Genomic DNA, 26170 nt, shown 5'->3' with positions numbered 1-26170 from the left:
AGTTTATTTGGCGAAATTTTCTTTTATGTGAAACGATTTTTTAGCGTGATATAAAGGGGTTTCCAATAGGAACTTTTCTACGAACGCATTTCAAATCATCAAACTGTCACTGTGGATTAGTAAACAATAAACTCAAAATTTTCATCGTGGTAAAGTACACGAACGAACAACGTCTGCAAATAATAAAAATTTACCAACGAAATTCGGAGTCGGTGACCGCTACTTTAAGCTCGTTGATAACCGTGAGTGACGAATCTCATTTTTGGCCTAATGGGTTCGTCAGGTTCGTTTGGTCAGGTGAAAATCTACATGTGCTTCACGAATCAACACTTCATCCACAAGAAATAAATGTTTGGTGTAGTTTGCATGCCGGCGGCGTTATTGGGCCAGACTTCTTCGTCGGCGATGCCAATCGTCACGTTACTGTGAATGGAAAACTCTGACGCACCATGCTCACTGATTATTTTTGGCCCAAATTGGAACATATGGACAGCGGGACAAAATAGAAAAAACAACTAGTAAAAAATATGTCGTGTGAGTAGGGCAGAGATATCTCTTTGGAATGGTTAGAGCTGAGATGTTAGCGAAAACGTGTGCAAAATTTCAAGGCCCACCAAAGTTGGTCACCTCGGTATTTCGAAAAACTTGTTAGGGCTGCCAAATCTTCGCTAGTGGCCTGATTTCCAAAATTTGAGGTTAGATTTTCATTTTCAAGCATGATTTGGATTTGTGACAAATTTTGCAATGAGTCTCCATATGTGATAATTCAGTTAAAAGTTATGCAGTTTGGAAGTCAAAAAATGTGAAATAGTGTGTTTTTTGCATTCCTTAGTCAAAAAAAGTATTTTCATTGATTAGTCTTTATTGAAAAAACTTAACTTATCTTAATTTTTTCTTTCTTTCTTGTGAAGAGGACATATTGTAGATGCGTTTGAACTAGATATGTCAACTTAAACGGGTGCTATATGTACATCAAAATAGGCAATTTTGTATTAATAAATTGGAAAAAACCCCGAGTTCGAACATTTTAAATCCCAAATCCTCCATTTGGGTTTATGTTTTTTTATTCCATGCAAAAAATTTTTGGATATAACAATATTTGTAGTCTCCAGAATCATTCGGGCAGAATTTTTTTTTTGGTAGCCCCAACAAATTTTTGAAATACAGAGCGCCCGGAGAACCTTGAAGTATTGCACATGACCTCGCTAACACCTCAGCTCTAACCATTCCAAATTTCAAAGAGATATCTCTACCTGTTCTCACACGGCATATATATTACTATTTTTTCGATTTTCTCCCACTGTGCGACATGTAATTTCAACCGGACGGTAAAAGCCACACAGCGCATGTTACAATCGATTTATTAGAGAGTAAGTCTGATGAGGGTCGCCTGAAATGTGTGGCCGAGTCATCGAAAATTGGGTCATACGTATTGGCAGATAAATGTTGTGATTGCACTTCAAGCCGATAATAAAGTTTTTGAAATATCTCAATTGGTTCCGTTTTATTTCAAAAATAAGTGTTCAAGTCCTTATTGGAAAGCTGATACATATACTTATAGAGCTTTTTCAATTGCATTAGAACTTTAATCACTTGACATTTGGTGATTGATTAGCTCTTGAGCCTAGAAACCGAGTTGGCGTGCTTAGGAAGTTAATTTGTCAGTGACTGCCACAGTTAATGCATTGATTGTTTTAATTGCAATTGGCCATCCCAGGATATGTGGCAAAACTAACAGAAATGTAACATCTTACTTCTGTAGCTATCATAAATATTATCGTTAGAGCTCGTTAACCCTTTTCGATATTAGGTAACACCCTTCGATTTTTTGCAGGGTCTTAAATGCAAATTACGTGAGATTGATGTAGACGAAATTTACGACACATAACATTTATAATTAATAATAATTTGACATTTGTAATCGAAAGATGTGTTGGTGTCATCTCTTCTTTTGCCATTTGTAAGCTACACACATACCTCTCAATCCATCATAGATTGTGTTACACAAAGCCATGTCAAATAGTTTTTCTTTTGTTTGTGGCTGCAATACCAATTATGCAATCAATTGTCTAGAAGCCAAATTTCAACATACCCGTACATCAACATCATCATCAGACGGGAGTAGCTTTTGACCAGAGGCCATCGCCTTGTCCATTAGGTGGTGTAGGTCATTATTAATATTTCATCATGCCCCCAGACATTACCATAAATGATGATTTATACTGGGAAATCAAAATCACTCGTGCTCCGCGTTGTAGATGATTTTTTTTGTACAAACACTTACACGGCGTAATGCAATGCAATACAACAACAATAGTACATTACAATAACAAATAAAAGTTTGATTGGTTCGGGTACGTACTATGATACCCTAAAGTAGGTGATTGCGGGCAAATTGTTTTAAGTTTTATGAAGACTCAGGAACAACATCTTGTTATTTCATTAGTTCAATAGGAGATTGTATTTAATGAAAGTACAATCTACAAAATGTTTTAGAGCGAAATCAAGTTGACATGCGACGAGCTCATACCGAATCCGATTACCTCACGTTTAGCTGGTGCACATTTTATATTTTACTAGATGCGTTAGATGTTTCCATCCTAAAATAATAAAACCATGTAGTTATGGAAAAAGAGCCGAAGTAAGTATGTTGGTAGATTCTTTTTATAGTTTCCTAATTTTCTTTAAAAATCGATTGGAACTGAAAACAAGTACATGTAAGACCGTATCCGACAGGCGAACGGACGGAACGGACATCGCTAAACTGTCTTAGATTTTTAAAACGACCAAGGTACTTTGGTACATTTGGTCATAAAACGTGACTTAACTTTGTATTGCTGCCACTACCCGATTTAGAGGCCGATTAGATCTACAAAATGTACTTATCTGTCCGAACTAATTTTTCGATATTTCAAGAAAAGAAATTTTGATAAATTTCTATGAAAAGCTAACTGTGTTCTATTCAAACGTCGTTCCCAAATTCAAACTTCATTAAAATCGATCAATTACTCTTTTTTTGATTGAAAGGATGTTCGGTTGAATTATAATCTAACTGTTGCTCAATTCGTAAATTTTGCAATTTTTTTTGGAGAGATATCTACGTTCTTGCAGTTGTAGACATTTCTATTCTCTATCAAACTTTTTTGCGTTTAAAATTTAATTTGATATATTTTTTAAAAATACTAAAATTTGCAAAAAATTAAACTATTAAAAGCCTTATAAGTCACTAGCCCAAAGCCCACTAATAGAAAAATAAATCTCACCTGCTTTAACACATTTCCCAATTTAATGAGTTTTGGAATTTTTTGTCAACATTTTTGTCAATTTTAGCCACAGTTATTTATAAACAACATTGAATAAAGTCTCTATTGGTAAAATTCTTCTATTTCAAACTCTATGGGAATTCATAATTTGTATTTATTGAATAGTCAATTATGTGTATTTATTATGTTATAAAAATGTAAAAAAAAAGAAAAGAAGAATGAGAAACAAACAAAAACTAAAAATTATAAAATTTTGCAAATTTATTTTAAATGTGTCACTGTTAATGGAATGTTCATGGGAAATTTAGTTAGTAGTATTCACTGCGCCTCATTCCTCGGCCAAGCTTACACTAACTAATTTCCTACGAGAATGTCGACTATTCAATGATAGATTTCGATTCTGGAGCACTGTGACAAATACGGTAAAGTGAACTACGGAAAATCGGAAAAAAATTAAATGGGAAAATGAAAACAAGAAGAACATTTTTGATGTTCATAAATTAGTGTGGTCCGGTCGGGATTTCCGGGTGCTTACATTTTTTATTTTTAGTATATTAAATTATTCTTATCAAAGGTCTGCGCAAGATCATTCATTTCTGCTTTCAAGAGGCACTACCAATCATAGAGTATTTTAAGAACTGAATTCTACGTTTAAAAATACAACATTGTATGAGACAATTGAAAACTGAGTAAAACAGATAAATAAGACACCTTTAGCAAAAAAAGAAAGATTGAATCGGATTTCAGTGAGTGCACGTTGTAAAATGCATGTATTCGGGTACATTTTGCTTCAGATAAAGTACTATTTTTCTTGTCGCCTGCTTTCTTAATACAAAGACAACGTGGTTGATTTGGCAAAAGCATGGGTAAATAGACACACGCATAGATTTTGTATATGAAATTAAATGAAATTTTTGGCAAAAAAGTAGGATATCATCTCACGATAGCGCTCACCATTCACCGTTACGTTACGTTTCGCATCATCTTTGAAGAAGTACGCTCCAATGATGCCACCAGCCCATAAACCGCACCAAACTGTGCCTTTTTCTTGATGCATTGGTAGCACTTGCAATGTTTGTGGCAGATCTTCACTCCAAAATCGACAATTCTGCTTATTAACGTACCCGTTGAGCCAAAAATGAGCTTTGTCGCTCAATGGGAGAGACGCGCGATTAACTTTCTTAACAGAGCACGCATTTTGATAATAAATTTCAATATTTTGCAAGCGATGTTCGTTTGTAAGACGATTCATGGTTAAATTATAGAACAACCTAAAGATGTTTGACAGTGAAGCAAAACACGAAACGAAAAGATACAAGCTAAAGAATCACCCTTTACAACATTATGTGGGTTCAGTGTTCACGGGTTCAGTGAATAGTTTTGTGCAGGCCTTTGATTCTTATTATTGTTGCTATTTTTCGTTTCTTAAATGCTCTATTAATAATAATTTTTATCAACCATATATATTAATAACTAAAACATTCGAGACTAACAAACGAATTATTTAATTTAAAAAAAATTGTATAGAGATACAATTTGAAAGAAATTAAAAAAAGAATATTGTTATAGAATTGATCTATGAAGAACATTTTGTTAAAAAGTTTTAAAACTATTTTGTGTTTAGACAATACAACTTTCATTGACATGTTGACTTTGAAATGGAAAAGAGTAATTGATAGACCACGAGGGACAGAACGTTGTTGATGCACTACACACACCATTTTCAACTAAGAAAAACCACATCCAACATCAATCGGTATAGAGAAAAGAGATATAATTGTTTTGTTGCTGTGCACACAAGTCATATGATGATGTCGATGTTGTGCTTACTATCTGCAATGGATAAAAGCCAATGTATTACTCATACATGCATTGGTTGGCCAAAAATGGAATAAATGTTGGCACAGACAGATTGGAGGAATGTAGCAGTAATATTCCGCATACTTCAATTACCGAATTTCAGTCAGTCGTACAAGAACTAAGTCTTCTAGGAGCACAAGAAATCAAATCCAGAGATCACTTTATATGGGGGCTATATGCATTAATGAACCTTTTTGGGTGGGATTTGGCGTGAGTTTTAGAGGGCATAAATGTACAAATGTGTGCAAGAAGTCAAATATGGGAATCGGATGTTGAAAGTTGGAACAGAAGTCCTTGCGATATATTTCAGCCAAATCGGATGAAAATTGAGGATCGGTTTATTTCAAGCGGCTAACTTTATGCGTTCGACCGTTGTCGTGTTTTCGACTCAGAATGTCAAGAAGATTAAGCATATATAAAGGTATGGGGTTTATGTCATCCTATTGTGGTGGGTATAAATATGGAAAATTTTTCTTTGAAAAAATATATTTGCCTACAGTTAGTTTTCACAAAACTTTCTAATCCCGAGTAAAAAACTAATATGGTCAGATCCCACTATATTTGCCATCAATTGATATTGGATCTGTAATTATATCTAATAAAATACAATTAAATAAAATCTGGTCTCAAACTTGTCCCGAATTGCGAACTTTTTACCAGGGATTACAGATTTTGGATTTCGAATTTGAGTGATGGGCGAAGTATCAACAAATCTTCCAGCTCGAGTTTAGTCATTTATAAAATCTTAGCGAGTATTGGTTTGCCAATAGCTTTGTTTTATGTTTACACTACAGATGCGAGAACAACCCCCTATTATTATGAAGCGTTTAAGGTTATGCCATTTGTTAATCAACCGATCCACCCTTATATACATTTAAGTATATAAATACCTGTAAGTTGTATGTTTACTTAACTAATTATGTCTTATGCTGAAAATAAAAACGAAACAGCCTTAAAACAATGGCCATTACTTCTACATTTATAAATGGATGGTTGCTCACAAAAAAAAATTTTTGGCGTCCAAGATAATTCCAAAGACATTCCCTAGCCTGCAGCTATCAGTTAACGCTTCAATGAACGGAATAATGTGTAATTGACTGAATGTCTCCAAATATAATTCGCACCAATAAAATATATTCCGCATGCACAATGGGAGTCCCACGCATAGACTGGCCGTGTTCGTGTTGCACACCCTCTATGGGCCTCAACGCATCAAACTACATCTTCAACAGCTCTCTTTGGATTTCGTAATATCAGTGAGCAGCATTAAGATCTCGCCATGGGAGATTGAAGGGTGATCAACCGGTTTACTACGGCAAACAATCGGGTGGCCAGTACTGACGGCGAAGACTTACAAGTATGGGTGCCCAACTCTGCTGGCAGCCATGGGCGCAGTTGATGATGCCCGTCAATCAATCGTAGTTGTCTGCGTTTATCGATCGAAGATTCCAAAATTCCAACTTGATTTGCTGTTTGCCACTCCGGCCGTCCACCCACCCACCACTTGAAGAGAACTAATCGCCTGTGCGAATTTTCTTTGTTGGGTAGAGTAGCAGTAGTGAGTGAGTGATGGTATGTGTGTGTATTGATTCGTTTCGTACATCTATTTTGGGCAAGTGTTTGGGTCTTGTAAATATTGCGAGCGACATGTATGGATGTGTGTATGCGTATTTGTTTATGGCGCTTTGTCGTGACGTGTATTTTCTTCAGTTTTTCAAGGTCAATTGAAATGAGATCGAGTTCGAGTTCCAATTCGAAAGATCTTTGAATCACCTCAAATTGGATACGATGGGGTTTGGATGATGGCTGTGTTGTTTTTGTTGTAGTTGGTGTTAACTGCATGCTTTATGCAAATGAGTGTGTCGGTCGTTTTTTATAGCCTAAAATGAAAACAAACAAACGTCTTTGTCGCTTCCCGCACTTACCAGTCCCCAATTCGCATTAGAGTTTGCGTTTCGAGACTTCTGGGGAAATTTCGACATATTTTCAAGGGGGTCTTTAGATATCGCAAATATCTGTGGCATGAAAAATGGATTTGGTAGTTTTCTTGCGATTGTAGAAACTTTGACATGTCACTTGTTTAAGTCATTTTGATGACTGATCTCACCATTTAAGGACTTGAGGCCTTAAAAGGCCCTTTTTTACCTGATTTCGGCGCTATTTGTGGCAGTGGCATTTTGACATATTTTGGGCAAAATTCCAAAACAAAACGGATCAAAAATTTGATTAATCCGAACGTACCTCTACATTGATGCTAAATTAGGAGGTTGGATTTTATGGCACTATCAAAAAGTGGAACTATTTTAGCCGTATTCAGCAGGATGGAACATGTGTGTACCAAGTTTGTCGCAGATGTCGGAAGGGTTAATGCAATTACAACTTCAAATTTAGCCGAAATACGCCCCTTGTGACCTCTTTAAAAAAATTGCGAGTTCAGTCTATGTGGTGCTTTATAGAAAATTATCCTATCTGCACCACAGTTGGAAAAGGTGTGCAATTTATTATTTTTGTTGGTAGGAGGGTTGGACAGTACGTCTGGTAATGTGTGTTTTCATTAAAATATTTTCACTGTCAAGAATCCTTACTGCTTCAAAAGTAGGGATTTTGCATAATGTTTCCCAGTAGTCCGGAATCGGGACAACCACAGAAATTCGGCACTATCTGACAAGCCTAACTATGTGAATATCTTTCTCAGGAGTAGTATTTTCGTGAATCGTAACTTTTTTTTTCTAGCGACTCCAATTCGAATATTTTTTGTGCATTTGAGTGTTGGATTAGTTCTCGTTTATGAATCGCACGCGACGCGCATGACTCAATCAAAGCAAAGGAAAGCAGATTTTTTTTGGCTTCACTTCTAAAGCTTTGTGCATTATTGAGAGTTACTCTCAAATTAAGACCTTTCCAGCTTAGAGTCTGGCTGCATAAAGCACGGACTGTTCATCCCTTTATACGATAATCTGTAAACGTACTTTATTCCGCCATATCAAAAAAAAAAAACAACTGCCGGAAACAATGATAACTTCCGTGCTGTTCGATTGGAAAGTGAAATGTCAGTTAAAATGTTGCTCTCGAACACCAACGACATGTTGGTTTTCGTTGTTAACCACATTTTCATATCGATTCAAATTTGTGCAAAATTATGACAGGGGAGGAGCGAGAACTTTCTTAAAATTATTTCGATATGCTTCTCTTTTTTTCAGACTTGCACTGATATCGCCGCAATGATAGGTCGCAAGTCGCGATTTGCCGTTCCCTTGTGCTGCGGTGTTGCGATTCTTTTGCTCTTCACATATCCTGCCAACTGTCAGGACAATCGACAGAATGTGAGTATATTTTTAAATCAAAACGACACGGTGTTGGAGCAGTATGGAGCAGCGCTGGAGAATTCCACAACCGGGGAAGCCGGTTCGCATGACTTTGTTCACACTGAGGAAGACGAAGAAGAAGACGCAGTGAACTACAATTTAATTGCACCCACCTACGAATACCATTTGGAGAAGTCTTCGATAATCTATGGCTTGGTGAAGGTGGCCAACGGTAGCAACGTAAATCCCAGCTGCCATCGCCATTTGGGCAGCGTACGCCGAGGCATTCTGCGCAAGGAACCCTGGGCTATGAAGGGTAAGATGAGTGCTCATTCAAGCGGAGGTAGGCTTTTAATTTCTGTACCCATTTCTTCTAAAATGTAGTTTTGGATGCTTCCGGCTCTAAGCCGCCCGGCTTCGTATTCGGACAAAATTTTTGGTTCGGCAGCCGGGAAGCATGCGGCGCAGTTAGACGCCCTGTGGGCATAACGCTGTCCGATAACTATCCCCGCGTCATGAAGCAGGGCATCATAAATGACTTGGCCCCATTCGATATGGATTACCGTGTGGTCTATTTGAAGCACCGCTCGCCCTGGCAGGTGGAGATTAAGTTAATGTCCGAACAAGTTATTCATGTGGGCTTGTGCTTGCCCTCGTCGTGCCACATGACGGAAATACAGAGCCTAATGGTTGACTACATTAGTGGAGGTCTTTTTGTGGAGAACGACATATACGATATACAGCCGGATGTTCTGTACGTGAAGGACCTGCAAATAACTGCGGAGTTCTTCGAGAGAGAAAGTTTCAAGTTGCTCAGTGCCTTCGTGGCCTTTACATTGGCCATGGTCTTGATAGCTTCTTATCTAAGAAGTCGATCTCAAGTGGCGGCCATCAAAGACATCGATAGCGCGAGTTCATCAGCGGGTGTTGTGGACACCTGCATCGATGACGATGAGCTATCACTGTGGAACTTTCCCAAACTGCGGAATTTCATTACTTGCTTCGACATTCAAGAAAACCTCTCCAAAATGTTCAGCGTCAAAGATTCTAAGCCCACCGAGATTCCTGTTATCAATGGTTTGCGCTCCATCTGTGCCGTATGGATTTTGCTCTTCCACGTCATGTGGTACATGTACTTCACCGTCCACAACAAGACTTTCCTAATATCTTATGCAGAGAAACTGTTCTTCCAGTACATCAGTTCGGCCCCCATAATGGTGGATGTATTCTTTACGATCAGGTAAGCGTATGATCAGCGTAACGCATGAAAAGAGAACACACAGTTCAGACTCCAACTTTCTTTCCATGATGGGCAGTGGTTTTCTACAAACCTATAACTTCTTGAGGAACACCAAAAAGATTGAGACGATTCGGGGCAATAGCTTTGTACAGAATGCCATGCAGTTCTTCAAATCGACCTTCCATCGCTACTTAAGGTAAGTCACCAGCTTGCTCTGATACCTTCGGATATATTACAGTGATTTCCCTCTGCTTGGCTAGGCTTGTACCCCTCTACCTGGTGGTGATGGCTGTGGTCGATCTGCTGTTTGTCTACATTGGCAAGGTGTCCGTCTACGACATCAATGAGAAGTTTGACGAAAACTGCGCCAACTATTGGTGGCGCAACCTGTTCTTCATACAGAACCTGTTCGACCACAAGGACATGTGTGCCAATTGGACGTGGTCGTTGGCATGTGAGATGCAATACTTCCTCATCGCTACCATTCTATTGTTCGCCTACACCAAGTAAGTAGCCGTCAGTCAACCAGTCAGTCAGTCAGCATAACAATTTTCTTCATTGCAGGCACCCACGGTGTGTGAAACTGATAACGGGAACGCTTTTGGGCGCCAACATTATGTGGTCCTATGGCATCGGATTTAATACCAACTTTCAGTTGTCGTTCGATACGCTCTTCACCACTGGCACAGACATCTACATAAGTCCCTTCGTGCGGGTAATGCCCTACATCATAGGTTGCATTGCCGGCTGGGCCTATGTGGAGTACCAACTGCGTCCCACTGATATGAGCGATTTTAAGGAGAGCCTCTGTTGGAACCTCTCCATTATCGTTTTCTTTGTATGTCAGTACTCGACCGTTAAGAGGGATGTGTCGCCGGTGACGGCCATTTCGCTGTTTGTCGTTGGCCGGCTGCTGTTCTCCATGGCCATCAGTTGGGTTATTATCGGCAGTGCAGCGGGTCGCGGTGTTGTGTGGTCAAGGTTTTTGGAAGCCAAAGTATTCCAACACCTGAACAGAATCTCTTACGCCTTCTATTTGCTCAATCCATTTGTGATTGCCTTCTTCTTTGGTCTAACCAACAGCAGTACTCATGCCGATCCGTTTATGTTGGTAAGTATTGCTCGTCTTCATTTTATTGTATTTGGAAACGTTGAATTGAACCGTGCATGTTTCTCTCCCGCTCTCTCTCATTGGCAGTGCGTTCTGTGCACCGGCTTCACCATAATTGTGTATGCGGCTTCCGTGCTATTTTCCTTGGCCTTCGAAGTTCCCTTTTGCAATTGGTCGTCGCATTTGCTGCGGCGCAGCAACACCCCACCCAAGGCCAAGAGTGCATAAGTACTTCAAAGTTTTTTGAACCTATTGTGATCGCCCATTAACCTCCGCATCGCCCCAATCACCGTCCATTTCATCACATTGCCTGGCATTTCATCGCAACGAACTAAGTCATTACAAGTCTACTCAGACACCATCTCATGAGCATTAATTTAATTAAAATATAATTTTAGAGTACTAGCGCATCTCGCATCTTGCATTCTATGCATGATATGTAATTTTTATCAGGGATTAGAATTCTTATACCATCTTTGTACATTAAAGCTATGTTAGTCTACAAATTACTTAGTGCTGTAAATACATATTAAAATAATAATAAAAAAAAACTATACAAACAATCATCTATGTATGTATGTCTGAAAATTCATTTTATATGTTCCGAAATTTCTAGCGTCTAATCGCGAAACGGATAACAATTTTGGGGGTCAAGTTCGGGAGAGTTATTCTCTTGTCAAAAGAACAACAAACAAGTAATGACAAGTGAGCAGGAGCAGGAGCATTTCAGTGATTCAAAAGCCATGCATTGTTGATACCAATTGTAGATCATTTATACGATGATGCACCATCGGATGGGGGATATAGAACTTCATTATGCCGTTTGTAAAAGTAATACAATTCACATTTTCCCACAAACATTTCATTAAGCAACAGGGGGCAAAATTCAAGTTTAAGCTCAATGGTAGGCGAGTCCGAACGGCGAGCCGTAGTGCGATGCCTCTTTGGGGAGAGGTTTTCACATGACTGCCATGCCATTTTTTTGAAATGGCACAGTACCTCACAAATGTCGCCAGCATTAGGAGCGGATAACCACCGCAGAAAATTAATTAGTGTGTTCTCGCCAGGATTCGAACCCAGGCATACGGCGTCGTAGGCGCACACGGTAACCTTTGCGCCACGGTGGCCACCACCATAAAGCAGATTGTAACACCCCAAAAGATAGATTTAAAATTCGTTGTTGTAAATTGTATATATTCTTGATCGTCATGACATATAGCCATGTACAGTTGTGTTCAAAATAGTAGGAGTGTGATCCTCAAAGAAACAAAAATTTATTTCTTAGAAAAAATATTTTTTTTATTAAAATTTTTTTACGTAAAATTAATTATTAATCAATTTTCTAAATTGTATAAAAATAAATTATTTCAAGTTTTTTTTTTTGCCTGTTAGGGCGATATCATTAAATTTTACAATTTTTGTTTGTTTCTCTTTCGAGACGGGCTGAATGATCGAAGATGGAAATGGAAAAGGAAAGCCAAAGGTAGCAACACACACCAACCACAATGGGACGCGTTTCGTCTTTGGTTAGAAGACTTTTCAACCATATTAGGTGTGATGGCTTCAAGGGCCGTGTTATGGTATGTTTGGTATGGTATTTAAATCGTATTTAATTACCACATTAACCAAGCTCGACCTGTACCGTTGTACAGAAAGCTCTAATCTTGTAATATACTATTGTCCCACCATGTTCGACTGTCTGTTTTGTAAATTGTGATTTAAATTGCATATTGGGAAGGCCGAAAGGCGTCTATCTAGGCCCTGTTCCATCAAATAATACAGTTTACCATTCGTCGGTATGCAGTGGAAGAGGAAGAGTTGGCATTAGCAAAGAGGGTAAAAAAGAAGAAGAGTTGGCATTAGAGCCCAATTCGGGATGACGAGTGACAAAAGTTAAAGACACAACATGTCTGAATTGCCTACGATATTTCGTTTTTCCTTTTATTCCAACTTTCGGTTGCAAAGAAACAAAGCAAAATACGAAAAAAATATTCGAACGAATACCCCAATCAGAAAAACCCGAAAATGTGGCAAACCTCAATGTGAATCCAATTGGAATATATCGAACTGGTTGTGTCTTTAGCGGGAGTTATATTATGATATTGGTAAGACAAAACAGAAACCCACTCTTCTTCTTTTTTACTCTCTTTGGCGTTCCGTTCTTAAGCATTTTTTCAGCGATATAAACAAATCCAATTGCCTTTTCGTAGAAAAAGTACATGAATATGTACATGTGTACACACGTACTCATTCTAACAAACCAAACAACCACCATTGACCGTCAAATATCCACCTTACTGAGGTGAATAACTTTTAATATTAGTTATTCACTTCAGTGAATAACCCAACTAGGGTCAAGAGGGAAACATTGACTGTGTAAAGTTTCGTGTACATATCTCTATTCGTTTTTCGAAGATTTTTCGACTTGCAGCATTGTGTAGCAGTGGATAGAAAGCAAGGGACACAAGTGATGTGATGTTGTTGCTGTTGTGCTTACTATCAGCAGTGGATACTAAAGGCTCTATTACACGGCATGTAGTTGTTTTAAGACATGTCAAATGTAGCACATGTTGAGTTGTACATATTGTGTGATAAAAATGAAACTAACATATGAAAATCACTTATCAAAAAAGCCCATGTAATTTTTTTAAATTAGAGCGTGCTCTATTCCTTCTGACAAAAACATATAGAAATCAGCTGTTTTTGTTGTCAGTCGAATGAAAGCAACACTAAATTAAATTGTTTTCACAAATTTATGATTTATTCAGCTTTCTCACAACTTTTACAATTATAACGCATTGTAAAAATCCGATTTTACTAAAATTTTTAAGGTTATACGAATATAACATACAGGTGTGATAGCAATAATGATGAATCGTACGTAACTTGTATATACAAAAAGTAACATGCCATAAGACATCTACATGCCGAATAATAGCGCCTTAAGCAAGGAACAAATGTTTTTGCAATCAATGCATTGCACACAAAAATAAATGTTGGCACAAGTAGATTTAAAGAAGTTTTCTGACTGAGATACTGGCCAGTGAATAGAAAGAAAAAGTATCACAGAAATGGGCAGATTTTGTTAGTTGAAACAGTAGACGGACACAACAGCTCTATGTTTGTTAGAACAGCAGTCATGTCTGCTTTCTCGTTTTCAGAAGACGAAAACTGTTGTTTATGCATTCATTACTGCTATTTTGAATAACAAAATTCGTTTAGTGCACCAACGATATCTGTGTATGTATGTGTTATCCATATTTCATCGAAATCCGATAAAAATTCACCATTTATATAAACAAAAAGTTTATTCGGGAAATCGATCGATATAAAGCTGCATGGTCGGAATCCCAGCCCAAATCGTATACATTATCCGAAATATATACGATTTGGGTTGGGACTTGGATAGAGAGATCGGTCTGTCCATTGTAATCACTCTTGAGAGGTGGTGGACAAATGCACACATACTGTTGCAGATTTCGATGTGTTGAAAACGGTTCAGCCTCATCCTATGGTGGAGGGTATAAAAAGTAGGTAAAGATGTAGTGCCCTCTCGTAAAAAGCCATAGTACCGATTCAGGCTCGTTTATATATCCTAAGGGAGTATTACAGCTCAATCAATCATATGGGAATTCTCATGAAGCCCACATATTAAATTGATTTTTTCCGAAAGATTAAAGACGTAGGAAGAAAGCCGCTTCCACTTGGAATTCAAATAAGTAAATTTCTCTATCTTCTGTTAATGCGCATTGAAACAGTTATAAAATGTAGCGTATAACTCATATTTTTGCATTTGTAGAAAGTTTGTGTAGTGCTTAGTGCCAAAGTTTTGGTGTGGTTTCCCCCCATGTGCATTCTCCTTGAAACTGTTCATCTCGCCATTGCCCACTGCTGAATATGATAATCATAAATATAACTAATATGGGATTTCATACTACTCTAGGCATCCCAGTGAACACAGCCTGTTACCGATACAGGGCCATCATGCTGCATTGCCACAATGGAAAATTGATTGCAGCCATTTATAGAGACCACCCCAAAAAAATTATTGATTTCCAAGCTGAGAGCGGCGGAGCACAACATCGACTCCCATTGTGTGCTACTTGTGCTTGTGCGCATGTAGCCGCACAAAGTTCAAATGTCCTACACCGAACTGGATTCTTTTTTAATGTTTTGATTTTATTTTGGCATTGCCAATTGGCAGGCAAACTGACCGGAAGAAAAGCACACTGCCTAAGTAATACTGCGCGTTAAGAGTAGAGTGCGCCTTTACGATGCACTTATTTTTCTTAGGTGTGCCTTCGTAATCAAGGCTATGCCGTAACGAGTTCGTTGATATCGTCATGCCTTATACGGCATGGAATCCCTCAAGTGTTGGTTGCTACATCGATTAAATCACCATGAGTTAATATACGAACAACCGTGTTACAGTGTTACGTTTTCGATTATTTCGAGTCGTGGTCTAAAGAAAGTCAACTGGAAAAAATCATTGGTTTTTAGAAGAAATGCTATTTATCAAGGAAATAAACATTTAATTTATAAGATTAAAAGCCCCCTAGAAATGTGTTATAAGTTTCATATTTATACCAATGAAGGTCTTCTAAATAAATCACAACCTCTGGACTTTTTTCAGAGAAGAATTTTTTAATTCGGATTTCGCGAACCGGTTATAACATGAACTTCTATTTAATTATAAAGATCACTCTACCCCAGCGCTTACCTTCCGTTTTCTTGGTATAATTTTTATTCTTCGGCTTGGCATCAAAAAAAAAAAAAACACCTCGAAATATTCGGTTAAGACCCAATTGCACGCAAAATATCGAAATATTCTAGACAATGCACTGGGTCTCAACCCCCTGGTTTTCTAACCAAAACTATTTCAGTAGTTTGTTTGTAGTTGTAAAGCCCTCAAGAGAACTTCGATACCTCTTTTGTATCCTACTTTTTGTATCAAATAAAAACAAGTAACAACCCGGAAAGTTCGGCGAATGTCAAATCGAAGGATGGATTTGTATGGTAGTTTAAACCACTTACCCGCGTCTATTTGCAATCCCCAACAGCCTAGCTCGCTATACTAACTTTGACAGATGGATCGAGTTGGAAAGTCGAGATGATCTCTTGACATAGTCACAGATAAATCTTGCATAAAAAATCTTAAACTCATGAATAGTTTGAACTGGCTTGTAAATGGGTCATATCAGGCCATGTTAAGATTTAGATGTCACATAATTCGATTCTCTGGTTTGATTAAATTGGATTGCTAGATTTTTTAATTTTAAGGATTTGGGGAACACTGTGATCCAAGCCTTCTTCTATTGATTTAATTAAAATATTAAAGGCTTTGTCTTGACATTTTCTTGTTTACCACTGACAAATGTAACTTCAATGATAGTCTGTGCTCAAATGGCCATTGAAGCATCCAAAGTGTGTCTTAAATATCACGCCTGAAGGGATGTATGGCAGCGACAAGGGACAGATTTAGTTGAACACAACAACTCAATGTTGGTAATGTGTTGGAAGCTGAAACGTTTGGTACATCTATACACTCTTAAAATTCATGATTTCTAAAACTTGGCTATAAAATTCCAATAATTTGGAAATTTCTCTCCAATTTATTAAAAAAACGTCCCACCCAGTGTTACCAGTATTGGGGATTTTCAAAATTTTTGGCTAGTGGTTTGATGGAGATTCGGAGCAAAAATCTGGGATTTTTGGGGAAGAGTTTTCGGTTCAAAATTTTGGATTTTACCTCCACTATTTTTATACCCACCACCATAGGATGGGGGTATACTAATCTAGTCATTCCGTTTGTAACATCTCGAAATACTCGTCTAAGACCCCATAAAGTATATATATTCTTGATCTTCTCCAAACTCTGAGTCGATCTAGCCATGTCCGTCCGTCCGTCGGTCTGTCGAAAGCACGCTAACTGTCGAAGGAGTAAAGCTAGGGGGTTAACACAAATACTCACAAATACTTCTTATTAGTGTAGGTCAGTTGGGATTGTAAATGGGGCAAATCGGTCCATGTTTTGATATAGATGTAATATAAACCGATCTTGGGTCTTGACTTCTTGAGCTTCTAGAGACCGCAATTCTTATCCGATTTGGCTGAAATTTTGCATGTGGTGTTTTGGTATCACATCTGACAACTGTATGGTCTAAATCGCTTCATAACCTGATATAGCTGCCATATAAACCGACCTTGGGTCTTGACTTCTAGAGCTTCCAGAGGTCGCAATTCTTATCCGATTTGGCTGAAATTTTGCATGAAGTGTTCTGATATGGCTTCCAACAACAGCGCCAAGTGTAGTCTATATCAGTCCATAACCTGATATAGCCGCCATATAAACCAATCTCCCGAATAGTCTTCTTGAGCCTCTAGAAGGCGCAATTCTTATCCGATTTGGCCGAAATTTTGCATGAAGTGTTTTATTTTGACTTCCAACAACTGTGTTAAATATGGTCTAAATCAGTCTATATCCTGATATAGCCGCCATATAAGCCGATCTTCCGATTAGACTTCCTGGGCTTCTAGAGGGCGAAATTCTTATACAATATGGTTGAAATTTTGCATATGTCGTTTTGGTATGACTTCCAATAGCTGTTCTAAGTATGGTCTAAATCGGTATATAACATGATATAGCTGCCATACAAACCGATCTCCCAGTATGATTTTTTTGAGCCTCTGGAGGGCGCAATTATTACTCGATTTGCCTGAAATTTTGGAGGTGGTGTTTTTCTATGACTGGTGTTTTTCTATTCGAAAAAGTCATTTAAAGAACTTGACAAATGCGATCCATGGTGGAGGGTATAAAAGATTCGGCCCGGCCGAACTTAGCACGCTTTTACTTGTTTTTGTCTGGTTTTATTTTACAGAGTCCGCGAAAGTGCTGAGGAAAGACACTTTTGTAGAAATATTTTGCTTGAATATTGTGATAGGTCCATTCTCGTTTCTCCTGGCGAGTACATCAGAAACAATTTTCGGCGGTGGTTAGTTATGCTCTCCTATTGCTGGCGACATTTGGGTACTATGGAATGCTCATGGGCAAATTAGCATTTGCATTCTCGATAGTCGGTTATGCCATTTCCTATTTCATGGTAAATGTTTGCAAATCACATTCCACTATTTTTGATTGGATTTTTAATTTTTCTATTATGCAGTAAAAGAGAATATTTTTCCAGGCTTCAATGAGTGGCACACACACACACACAATGTTGAAACGCTATTTTTTTCTTCATTGTTCAGAAAAAATATTTACATCGAGTGTATATTTTTTAAACAAATAATTTAATTTTTTTCTTTGAAGTTAACGACAGTGGACGTACAACGTGAGCCGAAATACGTAGTGTGGAGTAGATGAGAAACAGTCCATCCTAACATTCCGAGTCGCAATAACATTTCACGCAGCTTTGCGAATGGCCATAATCTGCAAAGTCCGTTTCCGCTCTTTTCTAAAAATAAGAATGCAAACACCAGTTTTTTTTTGGTTGAACTATCTCTTAAATATTCTGTTGGTTGTTTTATTCTGCGAGTACTTTGTAAGCAATGAAGACTGTTCGATCACCCTCAATCGAATTTGCCATGCGAATGCCATGACCCTACTCGCTTTACAGCGGCAAACACACCTCTGATGTGCCATACTCGATACTCGTTCACATAAACTCCCATTTTTCACAATGATGTCTACGAGTTGGAATTAATGTTTAAATTATAATTTTTCGTGTGATTAGTACCCTTATTATAAATTCTTTATTTTCATAAAAACGTTCAATATTTGCCAACGCTCTACTTATTTACATCATGGACTTCTGTTATCTTTTTTATATTTGGTTTTTCAATAGAAAAAAGCGGCAGACAAATGTTAGTTGTGGACCATAGATTATGTTTTTTTTTGTCAATTCTCCAAATATGTATACGAGTGTGTATCCCACAGATCGGTTTTACGTTAGACGATTTTGTTTTAGATGTGAATCATGTTTTTAATGTATGCTTTAAAAATTAATAATGCAAATTGGTTCTTACTTGAAAGACTTTTCAATTGCTTTCTTCTTGATGTCAATCTATTTCGACTATCTGGTTCGGCATAGTTCGACTATAAAACCACTTCCATAAAGTGATTTAAGATTTTTGATAAAAACAATGCTCAGTTATGTCCTCCAGCTACCATATTCAAGTCAGTTCGAATAGGTCTTTATAAACCGATTGTCAGGTTTGAGCGCTTTCAGATCATCGGTTTTATGCGATAAAGCAAATGGGGCCCTGTTAACAGTCTTGGGTATGCACCCCAAACAGTTTATAAATAAATGTCTACTCGATGGTCCCAAAATACCAAAACTTGCTTTGTGAGTGGCATACCATCTATTTTGTTTAACTATTGGTCTCAATAAACGCGATACGACGAATATTGACGAATTTCATCCGGCCACTCTAAATAAGTTTCTGGCCTAGGCCAGATTGCTGCCAGGTGCAGCTACTTGTGTCGATTGTTGCAAAGAAATGTTAAAAAAAAAATACGATCGCTGTGCTTCAAAATACGTTTAGAAGATCGTCATTGATGACGAATCGTGCATTTATGCGTATGAGCCCGAAACAAAACAGCAATCGACAGTGTAGAACTTCGGAGATGAGCCAAATCTAACGAAAGTTGTCCGTGGGTGAAGCACTCCAAGGCAAATGGTCGCTAGTTTCTTCGTCAAAATTGGTCATGTGTCGACTACTTCGCTTGGGTAACGTAGAACGCTCAATTCTGGGTGGTACATCACAATTTGTTCGCCTGAAGCCTTCGGAGAAATTTGAAAAACGAACAAGAGAAGACGAGTATTTATTCACCATGAAAATGCGAGTTGCGAGAATTGACTTCTCCAATAACTTCTCTTTATTCTCGCACGTAATTGGTTGGCAATTTTTAGCTGCTGAAAATGCGAAAGTAGACATGAATGCTGTGTTAGCAAGCATATGATTTTTTTTAGCAAAACTTTTGCTAAATTCAAATTTTGCCCATGAACATCCCACTAAGGAACAGGGGCAAACTTCTCACATATCAATGAGTGCAGTCCGATTCAATTTTAAGCTCAATGAAAAGGGTCATTTTTTTATAGCCGAGTCTGAACGGCGTGCCGTAGTTCGACACAACTTTGGAGAGAAGTTTTACATGGCATAGTACCTCACAAATATTGCCAGCATTAGGAGGTGAAAACCACCGCTAAAAACTGATGGACCCGCCAGTTTTCGGACCCAGGCGTTCAGCGTCATAGAGGGACATGCTAGCCTCTGCGCCACGGTGGCCTCCCGTGCCATCATAAAACTTTGAACTTTTAATGGCAAAATCAGCTATAATTTTGAACGCATATTCCTACTGGAGCGACAAACTGGCATACAAATTATCAAGTCAAATTTGCCAACGTTCTGTATGCACACGACGAACAGTGGAAGAAAATCGAAAAAAAAGTAGTAAAAAATATGCCGTGTGAAAATGGGTAGAGATGTATCTTTTAAATTTGGAATGGCTAGTGAGATCGTGTGCCAAATTTCAAAGCCCTATGTTGTTTGGGCGACTTTTGATAGGCCCCTAAAGTAGGTCACCTCGGTGTTTCAAAAAATTGTTGGGGCTGCCAAGTCTTCATTTGTAGTCAGATTTTCAAAAAATCCCTACAAAAAGTCTGCAATATCTCGACTGGTTAGGGAACAGATTGGCTTCGTATTTTGCAATTAACAAATGCATTTGTGGTTCGATTATCATTTTTATGCATGATTTGTATTTGTGACAAAATTTACAACGCAACAAGTTTCCACATCCACTATTCAGTTAAAAGTTTTACAGTCTGGAGGTAAAATAAAGTGAAAAGAGTGTTTTTTTTTTGGTAAAAAAAAGTATTTTTATTGATTAGTCTGTATTGAAAAAACTTTTCCTTTTTTTTGCAAAGAGAACATACTGAGGATGCGACTTAAGTGAAATTTGAATAAGATGTGTCAACTTAAAAAGGTGCTATATGTACTTCAAAATGGACAATTTTTTATTAAACAATTCGAAAAAACCCCTCGAGTTCAAAATTCCAAAGCCCTGACCCCCGATTGGGCACATGCAAAAAATGCAAAAAATTTTTTGCCCCTTACAATATTGGTAGCCTCCACAGAATATTTACTAAAAAATGCCGATTTTGAAAAATTCTTTGCTTAAAAGGGGTATTTTGCGGATTTTTGAAAAAAATCTGTCACAATTTATTTTTAGTTTTTTAGTTTTATTTGCAATATTCAAAAAGAATTACCGAGATAACTTTATTCGTTTTTTTCTTAGAATTATTTCAATCTTTAAATTTTGCACATGATCTCTCAAACCCCTCAGCTCTAACCATTCCAAATTTCAACGAGATATCTCTACCCGATCTCACACGGCATATTTTTTACTTGTAACTTGTTTTTTTTTTTTTTTGATTTTCTCCCACTGTACGACGTGCAATTATTTTTATCGTCTTGGTTGATGTCTATTCAAAGTTGTGTCTCGAATATTAATACAATTCTTCCCACAATTCGGATGCGGGTTTACTAATAAATCCCAGCAGGTCAAAGGTGATTATAATTCGCAATAAACATACCTACATCAGAGCTGACGTTTGCCTGCGCCTTGGAACAACACCAATTGAAATTGTTGATAGAATATAGAATCTTTGTGCCATATTAAATAATCATTTCAGTTGGTCCGATCAAATAACTTCCACTTGCGGCAAAGTATATTCCATGCTTCGAAATCTGTGGGTTACTCAACTTTTTACACCATTGACCTGACTTTTTACACTGCCGACCCTTCTGTATGCCGCATAAATCTTCAAGGGCTGAAAAATGAAAGATTCAGATAACATTTAATAACACCATACGCGATATACATTGGTTGTACAAATTCGAAAGAGGACCTTTCTTCACCCTGAAAGTACTAAAGTCTGTGCTATTTCTACATAAAATAATTCAGACGCACAAGCCAACATACTACTTATACAATAGACTGAATTTTGGCAGACCTTCAAGAGGAAGGAGCGTAATACAGATATGTCACCGTCGAAAAACGGGCTAAACACTTTTTTATGCTCACGATCCGTCTCTGGAATGAACCCTTTAACGATCTATAGATCATAAGAAATAGATTCTGGAATAAAATCTAAGCAGAATCATTAAATAAAGCAGAAAATTGCTTATAAGTAATAATTTATTAATTTAATTTGTTTGTATACAGACTTCATTTTTTTCTTGTTTTGCCATTGCAATACAAACTTTATTCTTCTAGAACCATAAATTATAAGATATCATATTGTTGTATTAGAAATACAGATAAAATATTATTGTTATTATATTATTATTGTAACATTATTAAATGGGTTTTAAAATAACAAAATTCAGAAATAAAAATAAATAAATAAATTGTTTTGCAAATAGAGCACAAATAGTTTGTTTCCATAATGGAAAGTGAAGTATTTTTTTTTTTTTTAATTTTTGCCAAAACTGCTGCTTATATGCAGACAGTGTTTAAGATAAGCAGTTGGATTTTTTTCTACTTATAAGTCGGATAACAAAGAACTAGACTTTCTTATCTGAAATACCCGATGTCGATAGATTGGTTAGAAATTCCACCCAGAAAGATAAGTGAATGGGCAACCAATGAAAACAGGGAAGATTGAGGATAACGTGGGGAAGACATCTCAAAAATGTACACTACGTTTTTCGGCCACGACACAATAGATTCAAGTTTGGCCACATAATGATTTCATTAGCTTAATATGCTTATATCAGCTGAGGGGAAAGCAAGCGTTCGTTCGTTCTCTTCGCTGTGGTTTTGTGGCCTTCTTAATCAATTTCAAATATTAACGAAGGATATTCCTCTCAAATGCTACAAGTGCGGTCTCATCAATATTGATATATTGTGGCTTGTACTTGAACTTCTTGGCCTTACCACTTATTGGCCAATATTATTCTTTATTTGTGTCCGTACTGAGTCAGATATATTCGCTGGCTGCTTCAACCAGTGTTCTGTTTTTTGTTAACGTGGTGCCTTGAAGTTTGACTTGTTTAACTTGATGTAGCATTCATTTAATGTCAGGCTCATATTAGCAGATTATTTCTCGATTTTTCCTAAGGCTGCAAATACCGATCGAACTTACCGAACCAGGATGAAGAAGAGTTTACTGAAAGAAATCAGATTAATCCGCATCTAATGAATGGGGGAAGTTTTCTGAGTGAGTTTCTGAAATCATATATTTTATAGCCGCCACCACATTGGTAGCAAGATTGTTGAAATTAAACATATTTTTTCTATATGTATGATTCACCCATTCAATCTATGATTGTCTTGACTGAATGCACATGACAAATATCATAGAAACTCTAACAGATAGGAGGCGATAGGCAAAATTCAAGTGGGTAAATAAAAAAAAGCCAAAAATATCGAAAAATGCAGTGCAAAAATGTAAGTTGTACTCAGAAGGCTCCATTCAGCTAAATTCGGCCAGGCCGAATCTTATATACTTCACTATTGGATGGTTTTTGTCCTGGTTTTCTAGACGACGCAACTGAATCTGATAAATACGCTATCCAGGAGATGTATTAATTTGTAATCTGATTGAAGATCCGCAGGGTTGTTGAAAGACATGAGGAACTCAACATGCTAAATTCGTGCCAAATTGAACGTATGATCAGACGATTATGAAATCAAAGCAGGAGAACCATGCATGTGAAAGGTAGATGAGGTTATCGACTAATTTGGACCACACTTATCATGGCTGTTGGAAATTTTGTGGGACCTAAGTCGACGAATGGAATTTTCTGTGGATGCTGAGTGGACTGTAATTTAGCGGGTGGTGGCTTAACTTATCCTTGCTGGGGTTGTAGAAGAAGTGAAGTATTATACTTTACAGAAAAGGCAAGTGACATGTCGTACTAAAATGCTTATAACTAATAATTCGCAAAAAGGAAGACATCTTATACAGTATATAGTTCATAGTAATTCAATATAATTCAATGACATACAACTTATTCTACGATATATTCTTAATACTTTTCTGTATTTTTATACCCTCCACCATAAGATGGGGGGTATACTAATTTCGTCATTCTGTTTGTAACTACTCGAAATAATCGTCTGAGACCCCATAAAGTATATATATTCTTGATCGTCGTGACATTTTATGTCGATCTAGCCATGTCCGTCCGTCTGTCCGTCTGTCTGTCGAAAGCACGCTAACTTCCGAAGGAGTAAAGCTAGCCGCTTGAAATTTTGCACAAATACTTCTTATTAATGTAGGTCGGTTGGTATTGTAAATGGGCCATATCGGTCCATGTTTTGATATAGCTGCCATATAAACCGATCTTGGGTCTTGACTTCTTGAGCCTCTAGAATGCGCAATTCTTATCCGATTGGAATGAAATTTTGCACGACGTGTTTTGTTATGATACCCAACAACTGTGCCAAGTATGGTTCAAATCGGTCCATAACCTGATATAGCTGCCATATAAACCGATCTTGGGTCTTGACTTCTTGAGCCTCTAGAGTGCGCAATTCTTATCCGATTGAAATGAAATTTTGCACGACGTGTTTTGTTATGATATCCAATAACTGTGCCAAGTATGGTTCAAATCGGTTCATAACCTGATATAGCTGCCATATAAACCGATTTTGGGTCTTGACTTCTTGAGCCTCTAGAGTGCGCAATTCTTATCCGATTGAAATGAAATTTTGCACGACGTGTTTTGTTATGATACCCAACAACTGTGCCAAATATGGGTTAAATCGGTCCATAACCTGATATAGCTGCCATATAAACCGATCTTGGGTCTTGACTTCTTGAGCCTCTAGAGGGCACAATTCTTATCCGATTTGAATGAATTTTTGCACGAAGTATTTCGTTACGATATCCAACAACTGTGCCAAGTATGTTTCAAATCGGTCCATAACCTGATATAGCTGTCATATAAACCGATCTGGGATCTTGACTTCTTGACCCCTAGAGGTCGCAATTATTATTCGATATGCCTGAAATTTTGTACGACGGATCCTCTCATGACCATCAACAAACGTGTTTATTATGGTCTGAATCGGTCTATAGCCCGATGCAGATTCCATATAAATCGTTCTCTCTATTTTACTTCGTGAGCCCCAATGGGCGCAACTCTTATACGAATTGGCGGAAATTTTACACAGGTCTCCAACATATAATTTAATTGTGGTCCGAACCGGACCATAGCTTGATATTGTTTTAATAGCAGAGCAACTCTTTTCTTATATCCTTTTTTGCCTAAGAAGAGATGCCGGGAAAAGAACTCGACAAATGCGATCCATGGTGGAGGGTATATAAGATTCGGCCCGGCCGAACTTAGCACGCTTTTACTTGTTTTTTTTTTTAATTGAATTAATTTAAAGTGACAAATTCAAACTTGTCCACAAATAAAACATATTTTTGGAGTTAACAAGGCCACAGTAATCAAATTCAATTTAAGTTCAATATTAACTAACAGTTATTAAATTGTGCTTACTTCCAATCATGTTATTGTGAACTCAAGATTTGAAAACTGTAAGTTACATATATTGAACTAAAATTCCAAGCTTCTTTAAATAGTTCATTCTGTAATAAGTTTCAAATTAATAAATAAATTGCTAACTCTAATGGTATCATTCGTTTCGGGTACGGCGAGGTAGATGAAGTTGTTGTCTATCTTACATATATTGAACTTAAATTCCAAATTTCTTTAAATAGTTCATTCTGTAATAAGTTTCAAATCATCTGATATGCTTTTAGCCACGTTTGGTAAAGTGCTTGCTCAATAAGATATTAGTTTAAGTAAATTTACTAGCACTAATGGTGTCATTCGTTTCGGGTACGGCGGTGCCGAGGTAGATGAAGTTGTTGTCTGTGTCAAAGTTTTTCGTTGAAAACCGGAAGCTCGATTTTGATTTTAGAGCCATGATTTCTTGGGTAGACTACGATTTAAATAAACGCTTATTGAGTATTTTTTTATCACAAATTGCCCCACCCTAATCCGCATGTGCAAACAGCAAGCCATTTAGGGCAGAATTCTGCTTGCAGCATGTTCTTAGGTAACCCTCATTTGTCTATATTCACAAGCGCCACCAACCAGTCTAGGTGCGAACTTCCAGTTCTTTATCTACAGCGGTCAAAAAAAGTATTCATCATTAGCAAAATTGATAATAAATTCACTTATTTTGGGTAATTGAAGAAAATTTAAAGTAAACAAATAATGCAGTTTTATGCAATAGTTTATTTTTCGTAATATGTTTTAAAATAAATTCAAAAAATAAATTTAATTAGCGCAAAAAATGCAATTTTATATAATAACACCAAAAACAGAACAAAAAAAGTATTCATCATTGATGTGCTATCATCAAAGT

The 26170-nt window shown here is 37.3% G+C and overlaps 1 protein-coding gene across 2 annotated transcripts; it reads left to right on the top strand.

The window, feature by feature from the left end:
* The first annotated feature begins 7937 nt into the window (after positions 1–7937).
* Positions 7938–11185, top strand: LOC106084565 (nose resistant to fluoxetine protein 6). 2 transcript variants are annotated; one of them, XM_013248319.2, is made up of 7 exons: positions 7938–8088; positions 8324–8744; positions 8813–9668; positions 9745–9864; positions 9929–10174; positions 10233–10779; positions 10867–11185. In XM_013248319.2, the coding sequence occupies exons 2-7, from the start codon at positions 8345–8347 to the stop codon at positions 11005–11007; spliced, it is 2310 nt and encodes a 769-aa protein (XP_013103773.1). In that variant the 5' UTR covers positions 7938–8088; positions 8324–8344; the 3' UTR covers positions 11008–11185. The 2 variants fall into 2 exon arrangements, with proteins under 2 accessions (XP_013103773.1, XP_013103772.1); XM_013248318.2 differs by having other exon boundaries at positions 7938–8172.
* Positions 11186–26170: the final 14985 nt, after the last annotated feature.

Source organism: Stomoxys calcitrans, chromosome 5 (assembly GCF_963082655.1).
Source record: "Stomoxys calcitrans chromosome 5, idStoCalc2.1, whole genome shotgun sequence".
NCBI classification, from domain to species: Eukaryota; Metazoa; Arthropoda; class Insecta; order Diptera; family Muscidae; genus Stomoxys; species Stomoxys calcitrans.
This window is presented reverse-complemented; position numbering and strand designations above follow the sequence as displayed.